The sequence below is a fragment of the Ischnura elegans genome, chromosome 10 (genome assembly GCF_921293095.1).
Source record: "Ischnura elegans chromosome 10, ioIscEleg1.1, whole genome shotgun sequence".
NCBI classification, from domain to species: domain Eukaryota; kingdom Metazoa; phylum Arthropoda; class Insecta; order Odonata; family Coenagrionidae; genus Ischnura; species Ischnura elegans.
In genome coordinates, this window is record NC_060255.1 from 97,811,289 (window position 1) to 97,828,040 (window position 16,752).

General features: G+C 42.0%; 1 protein-coding gene across 1 annotated transcript; it reads right to left on the reverse strand.

Annotated features, from left to right (window-relative positions):
* Positions 1 to 4,835: 4,835 nt before the first annotated feature.
* Positions 4,836 to 14,794, reverse strand: LOC124166486. Its single transcript, XM_046544016.1, has 4 exons — positions 13,809 to 14,794; positions 12,909 to 13,721; positions 5,382 to 5,501; positions 4,836 to 5,005 (listed from the first exon to the last, which is right to left on the reverse strand). Exons 1-4 carry the CDS (start codon positions 14,197 to 14,199, stop codon positions 4,836 to 4,838), a joined length of 1,494 nt encoding a protein of 497 aa, XP_046399972.1. The 5' UTR covers positions 14,200 to 14,794.
* Between the last annotated feature and the right edge of the window lie 1,958 nt (positions 14,795 to 16,752).

The following is a 16,752-nucleotide window of genomic DNA, read 5'->3' on the forward strand; positions in this document are numbered from 1 at the left end:
GCTTGCAACAGAGGAGATCATGGTAGTAGGTAGGCCACAAATGGATAGGTCTTCCAGATTTTTTGCCAATAAGTCTAAGGAGGGATTTCCTAGGCATTTGAATGTATCTAGCCACTCGTGCCGTTCGCACACCAAGCACTCTCTCCAATTGCATCTGTATCGCAGCAGGCATGGTGCAGAGTTGTAAGAAAACCAACGCACCGACATCGGGTTGTTCCTCCTGCGTTGATACTGCTCGTCCTTGGGTCGCCGACATGTTGGAAGGGTATGTCTCGACTTAGACCAATAAAACACACCTGTAAATTCACAAATGGTTCTCTATATTTCTTCCACAAAAACTAAAATTAATTACCTATGTTACCTTGTATCTTACAGAAACTTTCAAAAAAATTACAAAGGTGAAGTGCATCCACTGAATCAGGAGGTATGCATCCAATATATAAACTCGGCAAAGAGCGAACACTTCCTCTATCCTTTAGCATACCCCATATGTCTTTATATGCATTATCATCATTTTTCAATAAGTAATCCTTGCATTTCAAATATTTTTTACAACCTGGATAAATAAACAATTTAGCATTAACACGTCTCGAATATTTTGAATTGTCTATATCTGTATAGTCACCAACAGGAATAGCAGCCAGAACAGTATTGCCTTTATGATCTTCAGCACAATAATCACGGCTAACGAACTTGGTGAATACCGCATTAGCTTCCTTTTCCACAAGCGCAGCAGTAACGGCTTCAGTCGTTGGAGTTGGAAGAGACGTACCCGAGGCAAGATCATTGACATACTTTTTAGCGACTTGGTCAGCTTTGGTACCATAATAATCAAACTCTTCAACTGAGGAATTCAACTTTTTAACATAAACTTTAATATTCCTAATCATGAAACGTGAGTATTGCTCACAGAAACCCTTAAGAGCATGAGACGGTCCGATAAACAGCTGACTCCAATCTAATCTACGCAACTCAGTTTGCCAAGTATCATTTCGTAAATAAAAATAAAAGTTATCCTGTACAAAGTCGTGACCCAAATGCTTTATACGAAGAACCTTAGATGGTCGGACAAAACAAGTATTACGACGTAACTTCATCCTCCTCATTCGACGACGAAAGCGTAACTTCTTCATACGATACATCATCGACGGTCGCTTCCTCCTTTGGAATAAGGCAAACTTCCTGTAACCAGTACGGCGCCTCCGCGTATACGAATTCCAGCCTGTTCCGGAGCGCCTCATCATCTGTACTATTGAAATTAGACACAAAAATAATTAGAACAGTCACTCTGAATAAAAAAAAGCAGTGACTTTATTCCCTTTAAGAATGAGCAAATATGTCCCCAGCCACTTGGCCGATCCAGCCCAGCGAGTCGCCACGCCACAACTCAGCCGCGAGCCAAGCTAGGCATACCCTTTTAATCTTCCCCCAGGGAAGGCCCAAAAAAACCCTCTCATCTACTACCCCTGGACCGACATCCGCCGATCAGTGGGGGTTATCTCGTAGACTTGCACTTTGGACTAGTATGCCTACGTGCAGGCTCACAAGCAGCAATAGCTGCTGGATGCTACATCCGCTTCTAGGATTTTCTCGGCTAAGTTCTCTCTAAAGTCATCAAATAAAACATTCTTGCCTGTTTTTTTCCTTATACAATACGTCAGTATAAAACCATATCGTTGACAAAAAATATTTTTGTAGCCTTTTTCATAACGGCGCATAACTGGAAACGAAGCTAATTGCTGATTTTGCCTGTCAACTCCATTCATTTGTAAATTGTAATCAAGAATTGCTTTTGATTTTATTGCGGCTTCTTTAGTTTTTACTGATTTCTTTCCTGTATCAGTCATTTCCAAGGCCTTGTGGTATGTTGTCAGTGCATGCACGTCTTTTTTGTCCTTAGATTTCACTGCAGCAATTCCATTGCTGTACACTATCTTTGCCTCCCCTTTCCTCAACTTTACATTTTTGAACTCTGCCGGCATATTTCTTGGATTTACCCTAACTGTGCCTAAGGCATTATTTTTCTCATCAATCAATTTTAGAAAAAGATCAGGTGATGTGTGCCCATGCCACAGTGTCACCCTTGCGAAAGTAGGAATGCAAAATTTGTAATACTATCGCTAGTCTAGAAGGTATTCCTTGTGCGCCTTGCCGGACCTCATTACTTGACGCGTCGCAGGCGCGATACAGATGTACCGATGAACCATATTCACCTTAACCAGCCGGTTCACTTAAGAATAGTTACTTTGCGCCAATGAATATGTTGTCTACACATCTACATAATACCCTGCGAGCCACCTCTAGGGTGTTTGGCAGGGGGTGATCAATCACCAGCGTGTTGTGTGTGTAGTGTTGTTTGTGTGAACAGATACTTACATCTAATACAATTCTATTTAGCATGCACTTAATTTTTTCAAATTTATTTTTAAGATATTGTTATTTTTTCCAATACTTGCTTTTTTATTATTAATTATATATTTTTTGATTGATTTGTAGTATTATGTTCTTTTTTCTATTTTGCAAGTTGCAATGTTTTTTATTTTTTTATAAGATTTTTAAATTATTTTTTTACACAAAATTTTGAGGAAATTGCACAGTGAAAAATAAACTAGCATTACAGAAAGAAAAGACAAAGGAAAGACTCATAGACGAGTTATTTGTTGAGGCAGTTTGTATGTCGATTGGAATTGATGTGTCATAATTCCATGTGTGTGTTGAAAGTTAGGTTTTGGGTTGTCCTAACAGTCGGCAGCTTTGTTCACTGTGCCTAAGGGTTTTCTCATCAATCAATTTTAGAAAAAGATCAGTCGTTGTTTACTAATTATCTAATGCCACAGTGTAACCCTTGCGAAAAGAGGGATGCCAAAGTTCTAACACTATCGCTGCACCAGAAGGTATTCCTTGTGCGCCTGGCGATTTCACTTTTCTTTTTTCAGATTTCAAAAAGGCATCTGCGTATTTTTTAGTTTCTGTTACGATGATCTCCCAAAAATCATTTTCAAGAAACTGAAAGAAGAAGTCTCTTTCGCTAGGATTGTTTCCTAAGCTCATGAGAACACTTTGATTCATCCAGGTTTACCTGAGAATCTAAATTCTTTCACACTTGTTTTCTGAGCACCAATCCCACCTGTTTTCTACATTCACCTTTTTTGGATCTGACGGACGACTTTCGTCTTCACTGGAAAATTCTTCACTGTCTTCACTACTCCCATTTCCCGAGTATTCAGTGGTATCGATGTCACTCGCTTCACTTATATCACCATCACTTATGTCACTATCAAAGAGATACTTTTGCAATTCATCGTCCGTAAAAATCTTGTCCTTTTTGCCAGCCATTGCTCCTGGGGAAGCCCGATAGTCTGTCTGTGGTGGAAGGATGGCTGCGAACTAATGCGTATTATCTAAAGGCTAGGACTTAAACCTGCAATTTATCGACTTCGTTGATACTGCAGCATATAGCATAAGGAAGATAAAGAGTAGCTTTCATTGGGCAGCGGAAAACATTGCAGTATTTTTTGCATAGTAGCAATTTCAACAATGACGAAGACAAAGAGTAAGTTACATTCGGCGGATGGCAATCACCATGGCCACAAAGTAAAACAATGATTTCCTCATCTAACAATGACTAAAACTGTGGTTCCTCATCGATATTTTATCAAATAGAAGGTTGGCAGGAAAGTGAAATAAGTCGTACCGTTGCCGAATGTGGATAAGGTAAACGAAGACGGCGCGATGAAAATATCTACTAAACCACTGAGTATATACAAAGATAAAATAAAGTATACAATATCATAAGAGCATAGAAGTATGCATTAGAAGAACATAACAGCAATAGGGAACCTAAATATTGAATATAATTGACAATTATGGACTAAAAAAGGTGGGAAAAATAGTATTATTGGAGACCAGCGAATCGCCGTCTTTGTAACCAAGGGCCAATTTTGAACGGACTTGACTTTACGTTTTATTTAACCTGAGCCGGGTGAGGCCACAATCCGGACCCCTCTTCCCCAGGGCCAGGACTCTTTTACAGAGTTCATTTCAGATATTCCATTAGATATATAGTTCATTATTCAAATTGATTTGCACACAGCCCAATTATTTCATTCTGTCTGAAGTCAAGTCAGGAGGCTGTTGGTGTCAGGTATTCCATCCACCGATGTTTTTCAAACATCCTCCAGTGATTCACCACCGTTAAACTCGGCAGGAACCTTGGCCATATATATGTATCATGATAATGAATAAATGTAAAGATAAATTAGTAAATAAATAAACAAATAAAAGATTTAAAACATGTATCAATAAATAGATAAATAAATAGGCAGAAAATGTAAAATTACTAAAAGTTTGGAACTTCCAAGTACTGAGTAAAATGAATAAATAGCATAAAAACTTGATATAAGATAAGATCCTCAATTAAAAAACCTGAAATTATGGCATGGGTTTAAATCAAGATAAACTTCTATAATTAAAAAGCGGATAAAACCCATTCTTCTCAAAAATAAAAGTTGAATTTAAAACAGTATAAAAATTTAGTGAACGTAAAAGCATGCATACATGTGACATAAAAAAATCTAGGCAAAACATTATAAATAACATCTTAATTACAAAATTAAGCCTTAAATAAAGAACTGCAATAATTATTTAAATATTATCTTAAAACCAAATGAGAGCGAGGTTAAAATGGGAACAATATGGATTAGAGACGAGCTTTCTGACACTCTAAAAAGTATTTAAACACCCTACTCCAGGTAAATTTCAGCCTTATATCAACGGGCAAGTTGTTAAAATTGCGAACAAAGGTCGCTATGAACGACCCCGCCATCGTCGCGCTCTTATGTACCGGCATCTGGAACAGCAGTGAAGCGTTCCTGGTCCCAAGACCGTGGAGACACCTCATGAGTGTCATCCCCAGGAAAACGTATCGGGGAGACTGCGTCGCCTACACCTTGTATCCGGCGAGCAATACATAGTAGTTCCTTCTCTCCACCATTCGGAGGATATCCTCCGGGACATAATAGGGAGACATATGATCCATATATGCAGGGCGTATCTAAGGCAAGCATTTTGGGCCACCTGTAATCGGTTTATGTCCGAACCGGTGAGATCACTGCATGGAATCAGGGTTTAGTCAAGGATAGGAAAGTGCAGCGTTTTCACGAGAACCAATCTCGTGGCTTTCCGGGGCCTGAAATGCATTCCCTTCAGCCTACGGATGCCCCAATTGACCCTGGTCACCGTACTGGAAACCTGTTTATCCCAGGAGAAATCACTAGATATGCCTAAGTATTTTAAACAAGACACATAAGGAATTGGAGTACCACTACATATTTTTGGGGGTGTACCGGGACTACAAAAGTTATCTCTCAATCTTTTATTACCAATGATGATGGACTTAGATTTGCCGGCATTGATTGACAGGCCCATCCCTTGCAGCCACTCACTCACGCACTCCAAATCAGCATTCACATCCTGCACACATTCATTCAGAGATGGACCATCTGTGTCGGACAATAAGAGCACATCGTCCGCATACAGCATTATCCGGCTCTGAGTGTGGAGCCTTCCCAATCCGTCCACGAACAGGCTGAACAGCAGCGGCGACAAGCACGAACCCTGGGGGACTCCGGATGTAACTCGACGCCAGGCAGGACTCGCGCCATAATATAATCATGAAATACTTCACGGAAGTTAATCCTCTACCCTGGCAATGGGAGAAACTTGGACTAAAGAAACCTTAAACAATGTATCTGAGCACCAAAAAATCATTTGTACTATGCTACATTGATGTGTTAATAAATTTACTTACCAAATTTGATGTACTGCTTCTAGTTGCCAAAACCTCACTCCAGTAACTTGCTTCGTTGAACCACTGTAGCTTAGGTACATACAAATCATCCGTCCCACAGCCACTCTTCCTGCTTTTCTCAATTTTAGCCAATTCTCCTCTATAGACATCTTTGAGGGCCTTTATTTTAGCCTTAACCTGCTTCATATCCATTGACCCTAACAACTTATGTTTTTCCAAATCAGACATGAGTTGTTGAAACAACGTATCTCTCAACGATTTATTGCAGTAGTCTTTATGTTTTACGTTCCACAATGCAGCATACGGTTCATAAACTTGTAAAAACAAAGAAATATTACTCACATTCCACTTCATGATGGGCACTGCTTGCACACTACAGAACACAAACCACTAGTAAACACTCAACCGTACGGATGAAGGCAAAAACAGGTGGTGTCCACACGCTAGCCTATTGGCTACTGAGCGAGTGGAAAAAACCCAGTGTACTCGGGAACAAGCTCACTCGCCAACAAGCCAGCTTGTTTAGTCGCCGGCGTGTAGCGTGTAAACTAGCCCAGTGTAATTGAGCCTTAACGGACACGAGCGGTGGCCAATCGGTCACCAAGGTAGTCGGCGACCCAATCCACCTCGTGCTGCCCGATGTTAAGGCTGCGCAGCACCTCAAGCAGGATGGAGTGATTTACAGAATCATACGCTCTGGCAACATCCAGAGCGGCAAGGACAGAGAGGCGCCTCTACCATCCATGGCCTCCCTAATGGAGTCCTATAACCCGACAATGGCACGTTGGGTGGAATGGTGAGGACGGAAGGCTTACTGAGTGTGACAGAGTAAGTCATGTTGGAACACGTGGGCAGATAACTGATCCAGGACAAGTCCATCCAAAATTTTACCCAAACAGTTACCCACGGAGATTAGCCTATAATCCCGAAAGGACTTCGGAGAGGATATCTTCGGGAGGGGTACGATCCAGGCCTTTTTCCATCCACTGGGATAGGAGCCTTGCGAAAGGCTGGCGTTAAAAATTCGGGTCAATGCCTTTGTTATCACGGGTCTGACTAGTTTTAGAATATGAGAGGATATACCGTCCGAACCTGGGGTGCCCGTTTTCAGCCTAGTCACGGCCTTGTCCACTTCACGTTCCGTGATTGGGGAAAATTCAAAGGGAGAGAAAACAGAAGGCAATAATTTGGGAACGGCATGTGTTCCGGGGGGGGGGGGGGAGTTTGGAAAGTTTGGCCATACTGGCTTTTACCTTCCACGATAATACATCAATCTGTATTATATTAGCATCTGGAACTTGCATAGCCCGTGCATTTCGACTACCTTTGAGGCCAAGGAAACCCAAGGGCGACCTTCGGTCTTTCTCTTATATGTTAATGCTAAATTGGTGGTTTTATTTATTTTGAAAGGGGTGTGAGTCAAGTCATACAATCTTCTGTTAAATATCCGTTTCAAATAATGTTTTAAGTTTATTATGGAAACATTCGGCATACCTATTTGTCTCTGTGGTAGCATGTGGGAAATTTCGATAGCACATGGGCATTCTCTCCTTTTTTTAGGTATATAATGAACCTGAAAATAGGAAATGAATTCACTGGCAGTTTCAGAATATTTTAGAAGAAATGATTCTAACAAAATGTTAAAACTATGCTCATTTTTCTCTTCTGTTATCGCTTCTAAATTTTCATTTATTTCAGTTAACAATTCAATGTCTTTAACTTATCTATGAAGATTTTTATGCCAGTTTCTTTTGACATGCCAATTGCAAAGAAGACGCCTAATGTTGTCCCAAAAAAGTTTTTTTTTACGCATTTCGAAGGGCCTCAACACCATCTGTCATGAAAGCATTCACTTGCAAATCAAGGCTTGCATCCCTAATACTCTGCAGGAAAGTAACTAGAGTATCTCCATCTAAGTAATTGGTGATAAAATTGGCTAAAGGTTATCCTACGCCATACTTATCCGGAACAATAAAATTAAGGAAATACTATATCACCATTATACTTCCAAAGTTGCTTACCTTCCGGACAAATCCATTGGAATTAAATTCGTCCTGCACATTCAACCAGGCTTTCGCCTTCGCATTTCATAATGCATCCGTCTTCTTGCTCTCCAATACCTCCTGACGCTTAACTATAATGTCAACCAGCAACTTCGTCTCTTCCCTTGTGAGGCGTATCTTTCGTTGGTCCTCCATTTTGATTCATGAATACTCCCGTCTTGCGGCTTCCTGGCGCAATGAACTGTGGACAGCAAACGTCACACGAAACGTCATCGAAGCATGACGTGGATATGAGAATTTCAGCGATCCACTCAACACTCACTACTTCGAAGAGGAAGAGTTTGGTTTCGTTGTAGGAACGTTCTTGACTGCGAATAGTAGGTGGAGATACAACTCTTAACTCTTCCCTAGAAATGAAACCTATATTGATTAGTTCCATGAGTTGAGTCTATGAGCATGATACGTTTGCAATCTAGCAACATTTCATTTAGTTGATTTTCCAGTTGAATTCCTAGGGCAAATAGATGTGTTGTGGGATGAACTATCGAGTTTTCAATTCTGAGGCTTTCCCTGAAGCTTATAAATTAAAACAGATTTTTTAACTTCACCAGACAAGGGGTGAACAAGGAGATAAATAGCCCCAGCATCATCTTTGCTAACCTAATCTATTTACTTCTTCGACCTCCTGCCGTTCATATCTCTGGCTTTGTCTGCCAACACTTCGGATTCTATATTATATTCTATTTATGTATATTAGTATTATAATTTGTATAAAAGTATTTCAGCACTCTAAAAGATTCAGCGTATCATTCCCCTTTGCATGGTGCCTACTTCTCCACACATATCCCCCTGATGTGTCTCGAAGGAATCCATATAAATACATTTTCTATAGTCTGGGTGTGAGTTAACTTTTCTCCTGGCTTCACAAAGTTGATGGAGTGGTTTACATCCTCGTGGTGATATTCTAAGTCAGCTACCCCACTATAGCCCCTCCACCTATCAGTCTTAATGATCGACCCCTTCCTGACGAACTTTTGGATCGCCTCGTTGAGTGTGGAAGCGCCTCGTTGATCAACGTAGCAAAGAAACGTTTCTCGGGTTCCTTTGTCAATTCCTCCCAATACCCACTTGTTCCTGGCCATCGTGCCACGATCGTACTACCGACGACCAAAGGCGCTCTCGTCAATCTCTACGATGTGCCCCGGGACCCCAATCTGCCGACTCCTGTAGCCATACAAGAATGAGCTCCCTCAAGCTGGAAACTATACTTACCACAGTGTGCCGTTCCAGCCGTACTTCCCTCGCAATGACATCAGCCGAATAGCGATTCAGCCAGCCGACAGCAACCGGCATTACATCCGTGATGCTGGATTTAAAGCCTGCGAAGAAAGTCTGCGCCTTTATGGAGGCATGAAGCATAAAATATTTCTCTAATTAAGGACCGACGACAATGGTTAAATATAAAGAATGCATGTAAATTTTAAAAATTATTTTATTTCCTGAGTGGATGAATAACACAGTTCAATTTGGATTAAATTATTAAACAAGATAGCTGAGCAGCGGCTACATAGGCAAAGCATATCTTCCAATGCGTGTGGCCACACATCGAAAGAAGGCCATTCTTCACGCAAACTCGGAGCAATGCTGCCTTCTGAAATATCTGAATAAACGAGTTGCTCGTGGTTTAATATTACAGTCTCTGCTTGTGAATCCACGTCACTGTCTTCTTGGAAACTATTGTCCGTACTTACAAAGTTATTTGGCACAGTAATAAGGCTAGCGTCTTCATCCATTTCCAGCTTCTTGGGCGACCGCGGTGTTCCGCGAAATGATGCTCTTGGATAGGTGTTGAGATTAGCACCTCCCTCGATGTATCCGCTTCAGCAATGGGATGAGCAAACGTATAGTGAGCATACAGACCACGAATAGTGGATATTTCTGCTCCACACTTATCACATACAGGCATTCTGAATTAGAGAAAAAGACCAAGTCACTAGCAGAAAATAAAATCTTAATGACAAATATGTACACAAATAAATATAATTAGGGAATTTAATCCCTTGCTGCACTAAAATCTTGCAGCAGAGTCTCTACAAAACTAAAATGAGGCTCAAATTTCCAATCACGAGGTATATCGTACACTGCCCTTTGAATAAACTTCAGCCCTGGATTCCCCGAAAAACGGGCAGCCGAGAAGAGCCCAGCTCGGTCAATCGGCTCCTGGCGGCTGGGGAGCTTGGCGGCTCCTTCCGAGCGTACGCCAGGACGGGTTAGTGCTGGAGATATGGGGGTCTCCGTAGGGCCGCCGAAGGCGTGTGGGATCGGAGGGCCCCCGCGCTGGAGGTTCTAACCCAAAAGAGACCCCCTATCGAAGGTTCCTTTATCCCTTGGGTAGCCCTGACGTCCATTCCGGCTTGCGGGTGGCGTCCCAAATGTGTGGCTCCGTGGTGGGTGGGGAGCCCAGGGGATGAATTATGTTCTTACTTTCATGGAGACGATTACTCTTCCTCCACCAAAAAGATCCCGGCCGGACACGGGCGGAGGAGAAAAGTCTTTTGAAAGCTCGAAGCGTTTTTTGTCTATGAAATGCGCCAGAGAAGGTGACACTCTGAAAAAGGTGTCTCCCTTTTTCATAAAAAAGCTATGCAATCGGTAATTACTGGAGAGCCAAATTCGGTGAAAAAACTAAGAGATGGTACCCTACTAATAGAGACTGCGAACAACATCCAAGCTGAAAAATTGCTTAAAACTGAAAAATTGCTTAAAACTGAAAAATTACACGACATCCCAGTTAAAGTCGAGATCCACCGCACTCTAAATACCTCTAAGGGAGTAATAAGTCACTACGACCTTCTTAACGTGGAACCAGAAGAGATCAAGAGAGAGATGGCCCCCCAGGGTGTCATCGACTGCCGCAGACTGACTACGAAGCGAAACGGTGAAGTGATTAATACCACGTCAGTAATTCTCACGTTCGCTCTAGACAAACTGCCCGTTAAAGTCTTCTTAGGATACGAATCTGTAACTGTGCGACCATTCTTCCCTCAACCGATGCGCTGCTTCCAATGCCAAAAATTCGGCCACATCGCACCGCGATGTGAGGGCAAGGCCACCTGCCCGCGCTGCGGCAAGGACAAGCACGATGGGGACAAATGTGCGGAAGCGGCCTGCTGCGTGAATTGCGAGGGTACCCACGCGGCTTACTCTCGCGATTGCCCGAAAATGAAAGAGGAACGGAAGATTATGGAAATAAAAACTATGGAAAAAATATCTTACCTGGAGGCAAGGAAAAAGTTCAAAGCCCTTAGTGCCCCCTCTTTCTCGCGTTCCTTTGCCGCAATCGCCTCTGCTCCGGTTAAGAAGTGCACCATTTCTACACAGACGGAACCTGAAAAGCAGATAGATTTATAAAAAAAAACAAATGCGAGTAACAATAGCAATACTAAAAAAAACACCCCTAACTCCTCCGTAGTGTCTCCCAAAAATACAACAAAGAAAACCACCAGAAAACCTGACCAGCGAGAGAAAACTCCCTCTCCTGGTCCCTCAGGCAAAGGTATGGAACCGATGCAGGAGGACATAGACGAAGATCGCTGTATTTCGGACACAGAGATCGAAAAAGTCAGGAATAAGGGAAGGAAAAGTCGCTTCAAGCGATGATTCCACAGATTTCCGGGCTAATGCTGCTCCAAGTTTCAATATTGACATCGATTTTTTTTCTGTTTTTTTTTTTTTTTAATCTTTTACTCTTTTTAACACTAGGAGGACGGCAATTTCGCTCAACCTTGGTGGCCGGAGGGGTCAAATTTGACCCCCTTATTTTTTTCTGACTCATCCATTTATTTCATGGGATTTATGCTATGCTATTCATTAGGGATTACATAATACTTGTAAATAACGACTTTATTCTCCAATCAGATGTATTATTATAACATTTTCTCTTTTTTAAACTATTCTTGTGAGAACCTATTTCTCATGAATGCCAGCAGGTCCTCATTTTAATTTTTTTTTCAGTTATTTGTCAAGACTATTAACCGCTTTTTAGACTACAAGTACAGAAAAACATATTTTATATTGGTTAACTGAGTATTATTTCAAATGACAATAAAAATCATACTTTTTTACAATTTTTTATTTTTATAAGCCATGATTACATTCAAGGGGAACCATACATCACGGAACTAAATTCAGCTGCTGTGCATCCTTAGAAGAGAATCAATTACTTTGACAGCCCACACATGTAACAACCTTTCGCTCTAAAATAATACATTTGTTGCACACATGTTTCCTACAAGTTTTACAAATTAGGAATCCCTTAGCATCCTTTTTACATTTCAAACGCACTTGACATTTCTTGCGCTTCGCGCTTGCTTCACACAGATTATCATCGTCCTCGATCTGCGATGGCCCCTGACGTGCGAGGGTGTTAGCAGCTGTTAGCTCCTCTACGAGAGTAAGAAGGAACTTACGGCGAGAGATCTTACAATTGTTTACCTCTCTAAAGAGAATCCAAGCATTTATCCCAGCGAGATCCAGAATGTTGCTAAAAGTGTGAAGAGGCCAACGTCGAGCTGCAGGCTTTACTGAATAAAGCCTCGCCATTTGGTCTACTATATCTACGCCGTATTTGTTTTCATTATAAAATAAAACTGTCTCTGGTTTATGTTTAGAACCTAAATTAACGGTCACATTTGGGTGCATAGTACTTACTATAAGAACATTTTTATTTTTCTTGCCTTGATATACGGTGAGTGTGACATTATCCTTTTTCAGAACTCTAGTTTCGTGCAGCTGCATGCGACAGGTTTTGATTTCAGAAGGGATCTCCCTTCGAGATCTGTTGATAGTTCCAACTACACTAGTGTTCTTACTCCTCAGAGTCTCTGCGAGGTAAAGAGAAGTAAAGAAACTATCACAAGTTATATTCCTTCCTTTTCCTAAGTAGGGGGAAATCAACTGTAGCACCACGTGATCTCCGAGACGCATATCATTTGGCCTGGAATCATCTTTTCCTAGATAGGGAAAAGCATTTATGATATACTTTTTATCCTTATCCACAGCTAGCCAAAATTTTTGCCCGTACTTATCCGGCTTACTTGACATAAATTGCAAAAATGGACAACGGGCTTTTGTGGGGAAAAGTTGTTCATCTATTGTTACGTAGGGCCCTGGAATGTAGCATGCCTGACTATTTCCAATGAAATTGCTCCACACCTCGGATATAAGCGCAAATTTGTCTGTAGCCAGTCTACTTGGCCTTGTTGATTTTATGTCAAATCTAAGAAAACGCAAAATTTCTTGAAAACGGTCTCTAGACATTGCGGCTTTGCATAAGGGCAAACCCCACTTCACTGACCATAATGATTTTATGGGAAGAGATTTGGCCCCGAGGACTCCTCTCAAATAGAAAATTCCTAAAAAAGCATCTAGCTCCTCTAATGTCACAGACCAATTTTGATCTCCAAGCTTCATTCGAGCTTCTGTTTCGGTACAATTTTTTATTATCCTGAGAATTTTTTCGTCTATAATCAGCCTCCAGGCGCTCGAGCAAGTTTCATTTATAAAGCGCTTGGCATGCGCTGTGGGTCCTGCCCTATCCACGAACACATTTTGTCTCGCAAGCCTCCCAGGAAGACCTTCATTTGGGGGCACTACTCTCCACTCACTACCATCTGCGGCATATAGAATAGTACCTATGCCATTTTCTCCCTCCGATTCTTTACCTCTTGGGAGACACATTTGCGAATCCGTGGTATCTAAAGCTGTCGTCATGACATAACCTCCACGACTCCCACGACTTTTTAGATGTCCTCGTAGGCTCGTTGCTCTCCGAACAGCTCCGATCCCTCGGCGGCCCCTACTTCCTCGAACCGCACGGCCCCTGCTTCCTTCTAAAAGCTTCCTTTTCTCTGAAAAATAATTTCAAGGAAAGAAATAAATATCTACCAGTACTATTTTTAGTACATCACATTCTCATGTTATTTCAAATTACTTACCATGCTCAATAGTATTTTTCCTTAGATCTTGCTGAGGGGGTGCACTGCTGTCTTCCAACCTTGTATCGGGGACATCTGAATCCGATTCGGAAGATGGGATGGAATGGTTTGTCAGCAAAAAAGGTTCTTCGTCGCTACTCGAATCACTATCTTCCCCTAAACCACAATCAGAACCCGATTCATTTCCACTTATGTCCTGTAAGGCTGCGAGAAGCTCCTCGTGGGATAATCCTTTCCGAGCCATAGCTAAGAACACGGACAACGAGTGAAGTTCGCTGTCGACAAGTCCACCTTCCAACAGTGCTCGTCTTCGACTGGCTTTTGAAACAAACACTGAATGGTAGGTAGTAGAAATATGAGAACAAATGATGTGAGAAAATGTAATCACCATCACCACGCAGAGACAAAGTTTCAAATCGACGCTCACTAAGCATCAAAAAACTTCGCCAGTCAACACTCCGCCTGCCAAGTAAAAAACTATCAGATTTCAAAATCAACGACGCGGACTTGTGAATGAGTAAGCTTCAAATTGAAGGAATAGACACATTGAAAGTATGAACACACTCAACGAATATCAAGTTTCAATTCAAACACCACGGTGACTGATATTTCAAGTAAACATCAGAGAGGAAATGCAAAACAAGCATGTTGATGTGGCTAAGGAGTAAAATATGGACTTTTACGACTTAGAAGGTATAGAGAGATGAGATCGTGTTTCATTAGAGTATTTTCAAACAGTTCAAAAACACATTTATAGTATAATAGCTATGATGCAAAGAAATGGGAACGTTGAAAACTCTATCACAGGGAGGGGGTCAAATTTGACCCCTCCGGGCTCGAAGGTAAAAGTTAAATTTCCAAATTAACCGTTCAACCGTTTTTTATGAAATTCACCGTGTTCACGTCTTGTCATAAAAGATGAAAAGTCACAAAAATTCAATTCAATCAGAAAAAAATTAAGAAATCGTCAGCAATTTAAAAACGCCGAGGGGTCAAATTTGACCCCTTCGGCCTTCTAGTGTTAAACCCTTTTTATGACTTTTATAATACAATGGAATTGTAATGGATTTTATCGGCATAAGGAGGAGCTGGCTGTTTTAATAAATGATTTTAACCCTTTATGTATATGTCTACAAGAAACGCATTTTAAATCGACAGACAAGGGAATTTTAAAGGGATATAGTGTGACTAGGTAGGATGACTTGAGTGGGCGAAGAGCCCAAGGTGGTGTAGCAATAGCGGTCCGGGATACCCTACACACCTCCCGTGTGCGGCTATCCACCCCATTCCAGGCTGTGGCCGTCACCGTCCATGCACCCATGGAGGTAACGCTGTGCAACGTGTACCTCCCGGAAGATACTCCGGTAAATGACAATAACCTTCAAGCCCTCATACGTCAATTGCCGCGACCCTATATTTTATTGGGTGACTTTAACGCTCATGATCCTCTGTGGGGCGGCCCTTCTGCCAAACGCAACAGAAGGGGACAGATTTTAAGCAGCTTTTTCCGAGATTTTAACCTCTTTTTATTGAACAATTGCGAGAGGACACGCTTTAACTCCTTTAACGGAGAATATTCCTCCATTGATTTGTGCTTATGCACGAGCAGCATTTTTACAAGACTGAAACTGTCTGTCCATACGGATCTCTGTGGTAGTGACCACTTCCCGATTTTAATCAAATCTGACGAGATTAACAATACGAATTTCATCCGCGAGGGCAACTGGATTGTCCACAAAGCCGACTGGTCTGTTTTTAAAAATTCTTTTAATTTCACGTACGATGCTCTTCGGGGCGGAACAAAGAACGTTGAGGTGCTAACCGCTAGCATAGTGGACGCAGCGAAACTTAGTGTCCCCTTATCTAAGGGCGCAATCCGTCGACCAGCGGTACCATGGTGGAATGAGGAATGCGCCGAAGCTATTAAGAAACGGAAACGTGCCCTCCGTATTTTTAGTAAGTTCCCAACTGCCTCTAATCTTGCCTCATTTCGACGACTCAGAGCAAAGGCTCGACTAATTATAAAGGAGTCAAAGAAGGCCTCCTGGATAAATTATGTATCCTCCATCAACAACAGGACTCCACTAACTCAGGTCTGGAACAAGGTGAGGGCTATATCGGGAGCACGGCATGTTCACGGCGTTTCGTGCCTTGTATTTCAAGGTGTGACATTTCACACACCGAAGGAGATATGAGACGTTCTCGGGGAAGCGTTTGCCAAGACCAGCAGCGACGAGAACTACTCAGCAACCTTCCTGTCTATTAGGGAACGCTCCCCACACTTGAACTTCACCGAATCGCACGCAGCAGCCGGATACAATGATCTTTTTTCGTTATGGGAACTGAAGTCCGCCATAGCGGATTCCAAAGACACCGCGCCAGGAGTGGACGGTGTCCTAAACATATTTCTTCGGAATATACCGGAGAACACGTTGATGGATATTCTCCATACCCTCAATCAAATTTGGGTGGAGGGAAGCTTCCCTACAGCGTGGCGGGAATCCGTAGTTGTCCCTATCCCCAAACAAGGAAAGGATAAAACAGACCCAAATAATTATAGGCCAATATCCTTGACCAGTTGTCTATGCAAGACCATGGAAAGAATGGTGAACCGTCGGCTCGTTTGGTGGTTGGAGCGTCGGAACCTTCTTTCCAATATCCAGTGCGGTTTCAGGCGAGGTAGATCCACCACAGACCACCTCGTGAGAACCGAAAATTTTATCCAGGAGGCTTTCCTTCTGGCCGCCAGCATGTCATAGCCGTGTTCTTCGATCTGGAGAAGGCGTATGACCGAGTCTGGCGCCAGAAGATTCTGAATACGTTACACGAGTGGGGCCTAAGAGGAAATCTCCCAATTTTTATCAAAAATTTTTTAGCAGACCGTGTTTTTAAAGTAAGAATAGGTAATCATTTATCCGGACCTTTTACACAACATAATGGGGTA